We start from the raw sequence: 10,433 nt of genomic DNA on the forward strand, positions 1-10,433 counted from the left end.
AGACAGTCGAACCGAACGGTTCGGATGGTTTTCATAAACCGTTCCATCCCTAGTGCATAAAGGGTAAAAATTCAACTGTATTTAATTATTTGACCTTTTTTGTTTTAGAAAATGGACGACGGTCCTTCAGTCAACCCTGTGGTCATGACGGGCGACGACACCAGGGTCCAAGAAAGGTAAATAAAACGAAGTTGTATTACCTGTTTTATCACATTTTATGGGTAATTAGGGCAGCAAATGTAGTCATAGTTCACCTAGGCCTTGTAGTTCAAGGTAGTTCATACGCTAAGCATGACGCCGTGTGAAAGAAAGGGTAGTTCTGGCAAAGTTCTCTATTTAAAGTCATTTTAAATTCGTTTTAGTCTCAACATTCAGTACCAATGTTGCAGGTTTTTCTCATTTTGTGCAGCCAGATGTTCGTATAACGGTAAGTTGTTTTTATTTCCTCCATCTGTAGCCCTATTGAAAGTATGGACGTAATGGAGGCGGGCGAAAACAGCGCAGACCCTGACAATGAAGCTGAAGATGACAACTGGAACCCTGAGCCTAAACCTCAGACTCCCAGGAAAAGAGGAAAAAAGAAGAAGGAGAACAGTGTAAAGAAAAGGACCGTGGAAAGTAAAATGTCTTGTAAAGTGTGCGGAGCGTGGTACAGACAGATAGGGAGCCTGATCAGCCACGTCTGGAATCACGCCAGCGATCCTCAGGCCATCTGTGGCGCCTGTGGAGAGAAGTTTGCGTCTGTGGATGAGCTGAAAGAACACCTTCGAAATCACCAAAACGTCCACAGCTGTGAACACTGTGGGAAAACGTTTGTCTCCATCCAGAGCCTCAACCTCCACATTGCCAAGCACACAGGGGAGAGTCAGTTTAAATGCAAAGTTTGCAGTAAAACCTTCACAAATTTGGCTTCGCTGAATTATCACAAATGGCTTCATGTGGAAAATAAACCCTACAAGTGTGATATCTGCCTCAAAACATTCGGTTTGGAATCGCATCTCTTGTCCCACAAAAAGCTGCACACTAATAAGGAAAAACACGTGTGCGACGTCTGTAACAGGTCCTTCCGCCTTCGCCGAGCTATGACCCAGCACAGGCTGACCCACTCTGAAGATAAGCAGTACGCCTGTGAGATCTGCGGGAAGCGCTTTAAACTCGAGGGTTCGTTGAAGGTGCACAGCAAGACCCACCAGGAGAGGGATCGGACGTTCCTTTGCCACATCTGCTGCAGAACGTTCCTCTGGAAAGGAACGCTGATGGTTCACCTCAGAACTCACGGCAATGTGAGGCCATTCGTCTGCGCCGTCTGCAGCAAAGGCTTCTGGGTCAAATGCGACCTGAAGAAACACATGAGGATTCACTCTGACGATGCTCCGTATGAGTGCCAAGAGTGCGGCCGCCGTTTCAAACAGAAGGCCAACCTGGACAGCCACATCAAGATCCACCGAGGCATCAAACAGTTTGTCTGTGAGGTCTGTGGGAAAGAGTGCTCCAGAAGGGAACACCTGAAAGTCCACATGAGGACCCACAATGGACTCAAACCCTACAGGTGCAATGTCTGTGATAAAGCCTTCACCCAAAGCCACTGTCTAAAAACTCACATGAAAACTCACCAAACCGAGGACAATCGCGTCTTTGATCCTTCTCAGAGTCACCAAATGGAAGAAAACCCCGTCCCGGATCCCTCTCAGAGTGAGCAGATTCAGGAAAACCCTGTCGTAGATTCATCTCAGAGTCGCAAAATGGAAGCAAACCCTGCTCTGGTTCCCTCTCAGATTCAGGAAAACCTTGTCCTGGATCCCTCTCAGAGTCCCCGCATGGAAGGGAACCCTGTACTAGATCCATCTCAGAGTAACCAAATGAAAGAAAATCCTGTCCTGGATTCCTCCAGGAGTCACCAGATGGAGGAAAATCCTATCGGGAATCCCTCGCAGAGTCACCAGGTGGAGGGAAACCCTGCCCTGAATCCATCAGATCCTTGAACACTAGTTACGTCACAATGAAAAACAGAAATAGACTTTACTATGCTTTATACCTAAAGATCCCTTAACTTTGTGTTGATCAATTCAAAATGTTTAAATGTGATGGTTATCCAATAATGTCAAATTAGAAGGGAAAAAATTTATTAATTAAACACAATCCTTGAGCACTCCTCGAATACAGCAGTCGTTTATCTTTTAGAGCATTCTGAACTCAAAGAGCTCTACACCTTACCTCCTACACCACCATCAGCAGGCCTCTCTGCTGTAACCCTTATGGTTCACACCCATCGCTTTCTGGGCATCAAAGCTTGCAAAGTGTAGCTGTGTCTAGAGATCCTGCATCAGGAGTGTTGCGAAGTGTAGGAGCGTCCTGGCGTCCCAGCATCAGAGCTTCCCTGGGTTCCACACTGGAGTTAAGGAATTGAACACTTGTGCAGCTTGACACAGTGTCCACTTATAAGCTGATGAAGATTCTCAGTCATCCAGGTCATAGTCATTCCGTAAAAGTTCAAAAAAATCCACTGGACTTGGTTTCCAAGATTTGAAGACGCTTCGCCGCCTCTCCAAGAAGCTTTCTCAATTCAAACGTCTCATATACCACTCCGCTCAATTCAAATGAGCGGAGTGGTATATGCTGTTCAGCGCAGCGAGGAATGCTCTGATCTTTATATTGGAGAAACCAAACAACCTCTCTACAGACGCATGGCCCAACACAGAAGAGCGCCCTCCTCTGAAAAAGACTACGCAGTACATCTACACCTTGTGGACAAAGGACATTCTTTTGAGGACCAGAATGTTCACATTCTGGATAAAGAAAATAGGTGGTTTGGGAGGGGTGTGAAGGAAGCCATCTATGTTAAGAGAGAAAAACCAACTTTAAACAGAGGTGGTGGACTCAGATTCCAGCTTCCAAAAACGTACAATTCAGTTATAGAGATGATCCCTTCCAGATATTGCCACACCCCCCCACCCCATCACAGAGGAACGAGGGACCTACCCGCTCCAGCCGGTGAACAATACCTCCTTAACGACTGACCCTTAACAATCATAGACAGGTTTCAGATATTACAGGCTAACGATGGAACTAACGACCCATTCATCAGTTTCCATTTGCATGTTTCCAAGCGATACAAGGCGTTGTCTATATAAGACTCAAACTCACTGCGGATCCAGACATTTGAATTGAGAAAGCTTCCTGGAGAGGGAGCGAAACGTCTTCAAATCTTGGAAAACCAAATCCAGTGGATTTTTTTGAACTTTTACAGAATGACCACTTATATGTAAAACTGATCCAGGACCTTCTGCAGAGCTGCCTGCATATTAAAAATAAATATGGTTTATTATGTTCAAGGAAAAGAGTGGAGGTCTGATCATTCGCTGCACTAAAACACCTCTTTATGAAACAGTTTATAAATACCTAAATTAAACTAAAAATTTTAGATTTTATATTCTGGTAGTTCTTGCATTTTTTTTACCACAAACCTTATTCATATTTAACCATATTCACTCCAGCCGCTTTGAACGGTAGCAGGAAATCCCCGATAGGCTGGCCGCTTCAGAGTGCTTTCATTTGGGATTCCCAGCACTGCCGTCCGCTGTTATGCTGGAGGTCTGGCGCTCCAAACAAGAACTGCATATTTTAGCTGGATCATGATCCTGATGAACTAACCGCACAGATGTTTTGCGGTGAATTCTGTTGCTTAAAACAGTTAAAGCAATTTTCTCCAAATTCAGCAAAGTAAATAAAGCCCAGCTGCTCCTTAGCTTGTAACAAAAGTACAGAGCAGATAAACAACCAGAGCGCCGAGCATCTAAACATCTCGACCAGCGTTTGACGCAGCATCCAAATTTTGGCGTTAAATGTTTTTGACGCTCTTAACAAATTTTGTGTGAACTCACTATAGTCTTCCTTGCATGGGTGCATGGGAGCCCCTCTCAGGAATCTGGTCATTCTTCTTTGGGCTTCAACACCCGTATGGGAAATGACAGTGACACCTGGAGGGTTGTGGTAAGGGGGAAATGAACCCCCAGCTCTGAGTGGTGTTCCATCACTGGAATTCTGTACAAGCCATGGGTTGTCCATAATGAACATCATGTCCAATAATAAGAATATCCTGCAGTGCACTTTGTAGTGGGAACGTCTCTGCTGGAGGTCAGTGATCGATTTTGTAGCCACATCTTTTGATCGTCAGCCAAATGTCTTATACACTTGGAGAGGAGTGGAGCTGTCCATTGACCGTGTAGTCAGAAAATTTAGATTTCTCTTATTTCATATATTGAGTTATACTATTATTATTATTCCCATAACAAGCCAGGTCCTTTCTCAAGATTTATTCATAACATTTTTACTGTTTAACCAAAGTATCTGTAATTTGTTTTGACTCTGACTTCTTTCCATCATTGTAAGTAAGGAAGACAAACACTAGCCAGATCAGAACAGGGCTGATTACCATGCATTAAGGGCTGTATGACGTCTTGTTCTCTCTTTGCAAAGATGTAATAAAATGCCGACTTAGTGAAATCCGTCGATCCGTTTTGTTTAACTGGAGTGAATAATTGAAAAATATTTTCCTAAAACAATTTGGCACCCTCTGAACATCAACATCAGTTGAAAAAAATAAAAAAAATCCACTGGACTTGTTTCCAAGTTTGAAGATGTTTCTCTTCCCATCCAGGAAGCTTTTTCACTTAAAATATTTAGAAATAGCGTTGAGTTCAAGGCTTTACAGAGTGGAGTAAATCAAAGCCTTGTAAGACGCAGATGTTAAAATGTCTGTAAAGACTATTTCCTCAGGTTCCACAGCAATTTTGACACAAGTAATTGTGAGCGTGGTCAGGACAAGGTTTACTGCTTGGTTAGGAAGTCTAGATACAAGAATTGTCTCAGTTGCTTCTCCATCTGCTCCTCCAAAATACAATGGGTAACCATAGTAACCAAGACTTGGATCTTCCAAAGTATTTGGTGTCTACCTAAAGTGTTATTTTATCCCCGAGGGCATACCATATAATTAGAATAACTAGCTAAAAGGCAGAGACCCGCTAATAATTAAAGATAAAATTAAATCTTACATATGTTACTGCTGTTAAAAACAGTAGTTAATAAATTACCCCTCATTAAAAACTTGCATTTTTGTACCATCAGCATAAAAAAGCATTAAATATCTTTTATTCCAGACCACCAGTATATCTAAAGTCTCTATTGTCTTTCTTGCTGAGTAGTGACAGGATGTGTCAGTCTTCAGAGGGTGCGGTGTCGTGTTCAGGGCAGCTCCAACATGTCGTACTTCTTAAGGATCCGTTGAGTCCGTGTGTGCACTACCGAAAGGGCTTGGATGATGATGCGCAGCACAGGCGTGGCCTCCTCCTGTTTTTTCACACACACCAGCTGCAGGAAGTACTCTCTGTCGGGAAGAGCGAGGAAAACGATCTCCGCCGCCTGACGGAGCATCCAGGGGTGGTGGGGGGCCAGCGCCACCTTATAGGCATCTCTGGGCAATGAAAATGGGCAACTGTGAGCTAAATTTGACCCCAAATTAACATAAATAATCTACTTAATAACACTTAATAAGACACAGCAACATTCATAAACCCAATATATTAAACCCTTCTATTTTCCGTCACGATTATCCCAAGCGGGGTCGCGAGGGGAGCTGGTGCCTATCTCCAGCTGTCAATGGGCAAACAATCATTCACGCACACACTCACACCTAAGGAGAGTTTAGAGAAGCCAATTAATCTAACAGTCATGTTTTTAGACCGTGGGAGGTCGGAGTACCCAGAGAGAACCCACGCATGGACAGAGAGAACATGCAAACTCCATTCAGAAAGACCCCGGGCCGGGAATCAAACCCGGAACCTTCTTGCAGTAGTGCTACCCACTACTTCACTGAGCTGTATTAAACCCAATAATAAAAAATAAAAACAAAAAAACGGGGAGTGGCGGCCTAGTGTTTAGGGCATACAGCTTGGAATCCCGTAACCTGACTCCGCCAGATGGATTTGCTCCGCATATCCATCTGGAAACCTTCCGTTGAAGTAATTTTTGGAAGGGGCGAAAATACTGGTTAGCTGATTGGCCTATGTTGGTGATAGACGGGCCAAATAAACCAATCAGATCAACGAAGCATATGACGTACTAACAGCCAGGCTACTCTTGCCAAAACCAGTCAGGAGAAGAGCAAAAACATCTTTTCCTCTGAGAAAAGCCTCCAGAGCAGTGTTTTGCTCTTCTTTCAGTGAAGAAATACTGTGTAATTCCGATAAAACTTGCTCGATAGCCACGCTAATGCTAGTTTCATCAGCTGAAGCCGCCATGTTCTTTAGACTGAACTGTCGCGCTTCTCGTTGCGTCATACCTCAAACCGCCTCAAAGCCAACGCTGATTGGACGTTCGTTTGGTGAACGGCTCCAAATTTTCTTTAACGGAGAGTCTCCAGTCTTAAACCCGAGGTTGGGAGTTCGAGCCTCACTCCCACAGACTGTCACTCTGAATGGCAGCTGCTCAATGGCAGCCCACCGCTTCCCGAGGGGATGGGTTATATGCAGAGAGTGAATTTCTCCAATGTGAGATCAATAAAGTTCCATTATTAATTATTATTTGAAATGAATATTCTCTGATCTGAAAACTTGTTGAACCACATTTAGAGGCAATATTTCTCAATTGGAGGTTTCTGACTTCTAGCCTGGCTTTCTTTACAAAATTATTTCAATCTATAAGGTTTTCAGATATGTGTTCACTCTTAACTCCCAAAGGTTCAAGCACAGCTTTTCAAGCAGGTTGAAGGGTGAACTGGAACTGCATTTGGGATCTTCTCCCCATTGATGATCCAATTTGGACCAAACTTTACTTGTTGTTCAGATGGCCTCACATTTTAAATATGTTAGTGTAAAGCTTGGGATTGACATGCCTAACTCATCAGTCTTCCAATAGTTCCTGCCAGTAATCTCTAGTTTGTTTTCTTTTGTCCAACAGAAATTTCCACAGAAATCTCCAAATCCATCCAGATGCATCTTTGTAAAGTCATGCAATTCAATTCAGTTTATTTATATAGCGCCAATTCACAACACAAGTCATCTCAAGGCACTTTACAGTTCAAAATGCAGTGGTTATTTAAACTTTGCTCTCCATCTCTCCTGTATATCCTATGTGAAATTGTGTTTTTCCTCGGCCTAATTGTGAGATGAAATATTTTAAGTGTGCCTTTGTTCTGCCTAAATAGGAGTGATTGTAGAGAAGTCTTGTACCAGTCTCCATGCTCATGAGTCATGAGAAATAAAGAATCAAGGTCACACAGCCTCCCTCATGCCGTGAACAGAAGACACCTGTTCTGCAATGTTTATCTTGCCAGTGAAAGATATATTGACCTAACAGGGAATGTCCTTGATGAACTGAAGTTGTTTTCCTCCAAATGTTCGTGTGTGAGGAAGTATTTTGTATGCAGGGGTGGGTTAGTTGCCCTGGGAGAATGTGTGTCTATTGGGAGTTGTATAAATGTCGGTACTGAGCTTGCCTCCGTCAGAGCTTTTTCCTCTCCCTCTGCAGACGTAAAATAAATCTTGTGTTTTTGCTGAATTGCCTCTGCCTCAGCTTCCAAACTCCACACCTACTAACCAGGCTTTAGTAGTGGGAGATGGAGCGTTTAGTTATATCATCTGCAGTAATGGCATATTGTGAATAATACTTCTCACTACTGTTTGGAAAAGTTTGTCTAAATAATTATCAATTCTACTTTAGATTAATCTGTTATAGTTTTGCTACCTGCTGAGCTCTCCAGGCGTTTTGTATCGTCCCTCAGAGTCTGGTCCTTTAGACAAACCCTCTAACATCATCTTCAGCCAGAGCAGGGATCGATGCAGCCGCAGCAGAGTTCTGCAGCCTGAATCCGTGCGATAGGAGAAGTTGACCTGGCCCGCTTTAAGCTCCCCCTCCACCATGGATCGAACAGATCGGTACACCTTTTAGGGAATTGTTTAGAAGAGAATGTAGCTGAAATTGTAGATAAACCGGTCTCTACGTGTATATGACATAAACATTAGGTCTCACCCCTGTCTTTGATCCAAATGCTGCTGTGGCTTGTTGTCCAGAGGAACCAGCTGATTCCCTTTGAAACTCTAAACCATGTTTCAGGGAGAGCTCTCGAATCAGTTCGGTCTTTTCTTTCACTTTCTGAGAAAATAAACTGACCATTGTTCCCAGAGACTCCATGAAGCTGAGGATAAAAAAGGAAAGTATTCAATATTTCAACTCGATTTTAGATTTGCACTTATTATAAAGTTCATAAATACAAACTGTGGGAATAAGCCAGCTAACAACGGCAAAATCTTCCTAAGCCGGATATACACTGTACGATTTTTTCAATTGTTGCACGCAGCTACAGCTCACACTGTACGACAAACCCTGCAGTTTCATCGTACAGTGTGAGTTCACAGCTCACGATGTTTGTTCTCACACTATGCAACCCGACACTCTGATGCGATCTACCTGCTCACACTGTACGTCTAAAAACATGGTTTTGCGTTTTCGTCTGGGAGGAAGAAGAAGAATCCTTGTTTGCCCACTGAGCGATTCGCCCATGACCACCTAATGACGGCCGACTGAATTTCAAACATGTTTGATTTTCTCCCGACCTCAAGATTTCTGATCGGGAGGTGGTCGTGAGAAGCTGATCACCCCTCGTTACCCCCGGTACACGACGCACGATCAGGCTGAAAATCAACCCAATCGAAAAATTCTCGCACAACTGTCAACAGTCAGCTTTAGAGTCTGCTCGCATCTATGGATTAGTTCCAAGTGAATTTGTTCTTTGTCCATCAGCGTCTGCATACAGAAGAAAAATCAAGGGAGATTTGTCTTTCGAATTTAAACAATACCCTGCAGCACTATATAATAGTTTCTGGGATGTATAGACGACTTTCCTGTAACTTTGAACTTGCCAGGAACTTATGTAAATATTTCTGAATTTAGCTGGTACTCAGCTGGAACATTCTTTAGAATAGTCTATTCATGTTCCCGGACCAACCTGGATACTATTTCTTGAACTCAATGGCTAAAGTTTCAAGAAAGTTTAGCTTGGGGATAGGATTTAAAGGTATAGTGGAGGATTTTCGCACATTTTTGTAAAGATCCATCCTTTCCACTTAAAAAAATAAAATAAAAAAATGCACATGCACAACCCTGTACCCGCTCCCCAGAGGAAAGGCCTATTAAATGCGTGCGAGAGCATGCAGGAGCCCATTTCTGCTCATGCAAGCTCTGTTTAAAAGTTGCTGTTTGCATCGCTCATACAAATTTATAAAAGAAGATTAGCAATTTTTCCACTATGTCAGAGTCACCACCGGTAAGTGAAAATGGGGACAAGCACGTCGCCTTACAGTACATAAACATCTCACCAGAATGATTAACAGTTAGGAGGACCACTTATTTAGATGATCCACTCAGAAAAAGAACATCCTCCACTATACCTATAATTAGCTCACTTTATCCTGTTCCTTCACAATATATCAGTTAAATAATGATTTCTAATTTATTTTTCCTGATCTTTGTGATCATTTTCAAGTTTTAAAAAAGCCAATTATCAAATACCTGCACCGTCAAGTTCTGGGAGAGTAGCTGGAATGTTCCAAAAGGCACACAAAAGACCTTTTAGGTGTTAAGAAATCTCTGGAGAATTCTCTAACTGCCTATGTAGCACAGCATTTATTTTTAATACTAAATCATCACCAAATCAGAAGGAAAAAAAAGCCAAATAGACACAATCTTAACCCTTTTTAGGGCACTGATCTAAATTTTAAGCCAATAGGTTTATTGGGATCTAGGAGAAGAACTTATTACCTTTGATATTTTGATGGCAAAAATTTATGTCAATGTAATAACAAGAAACACCATCTTCCCCTGATATATATAGAAAAAAAAGTGCTTCAATAAGAAACACATTTAGGAAATACATTTATATACAATTCAGGATAATTATCATTGATGATGTGAGTTTATTCCACCCTAATATTAGCTGCCTGTTGCGTATCAGAAATGATGTTTTCCCTAATAGTTTATCTAATTAGGACAGTTCCTCTGTCCAGATATACAGTTAGTATCTTCATTCTTTACGTGGCAAAGATTTTGAAATGGAATGAGAGTGGCATCCTTCAGCTAAGAACAAAGTAAAATATTTTGACGAGGCCGGAGGCATGGATGTCTACTCATCTGCTAACATCTATGATGTGATGATGTAATGATGTGGCAAACTGGAGATGTATAAAATTCCTCTTTATCTTTTAATCGGGGCCACTTCCTGAGAGGTGAGCCCAGGGCTGCCTTCTGTAACTCTAAGCAACTTCTCTGATCTGAGTAAGTTTACAGTTTATATCAAAATCTGTTGTCATGTCTCCCTAATACATTCACGTTATGAAGTGTTATTTAAGGATTTTGTCCCAAGTGATCTCTTTTCAGGAAAA

General features: G+C 42.3%; 2 protein-coding genes across 2 annotated transcripts in view; one reads left to right on the forward strand and one right to left on the reverse strand.

Annotated features, from left to right (window-relative positions):
* The window catches only part of LOC107099067 (zinc finger protein 493-like), a gene marked incomplete at its 5' end in the record, with an annotated part of 13,265 nt that extends 10,521 nt beyond the window's left edge, over positions 1-2,744 (forward strand). Inside the window, 2 exons of the mRNA XM_015397036.1 lie at positions 109-176; positions 458-2,744. Of these exons, the coding sequence (XP_015252522.1) occupies positions 109-176; positions 458-1,982 (1,593 nt within the window). The remainder of the gene's footprint in view (positions 1-108; positions 177-457) is intronic.
* A 574-nt stretch (positions 2,745-3,318) lies between these two features.
* Positions 3,319-10,433, reverse strand: part of LOC107099065 (ceramide-1-phosphate transfer protein-like) — an 11,320-nt gene continuing 4,205 nt past the window's right edge. Inside the window, exons 4-6 of the mRNA XM_015397033.1 lie at positions 8,026-8,191; positions 7,741-7,937; positions 3,319-5,470 (exon numbers count right to left, since the gene is read on the reverse strand). Of these exons, the coding sequence (XP_015252519.1) occupies positions 5,242-5,470; positions 7,741-7,937; positions 8,026-8,191 (592 nt within the window). The 3' untranslated portion in view covers positions 3,319-5,241. The remainder of the gene's footprint in view (positions 5,471-7,740; positions 7,938-8,025; positions 8,192-10,433) is intronic.

This window comes from Cyprinodon variegatus, unplaced genomic scaffold (genome assembly GCF_000732505.1).
Source record: "Cyprinodon variegatus isolate N-32 unplaced genomic scaffold, C_variegatus-1.0 Scaffold835, whole genome shotgun sequence".
Classification (NCBI taxonomy): domain Eukaryota; kingdom Metazoa; phylum Chordata; class Actinopteri; order Cyprinodontiformes; family Cyprinodontidae; genus Cyprinodon; species Cyprinodon variegatus.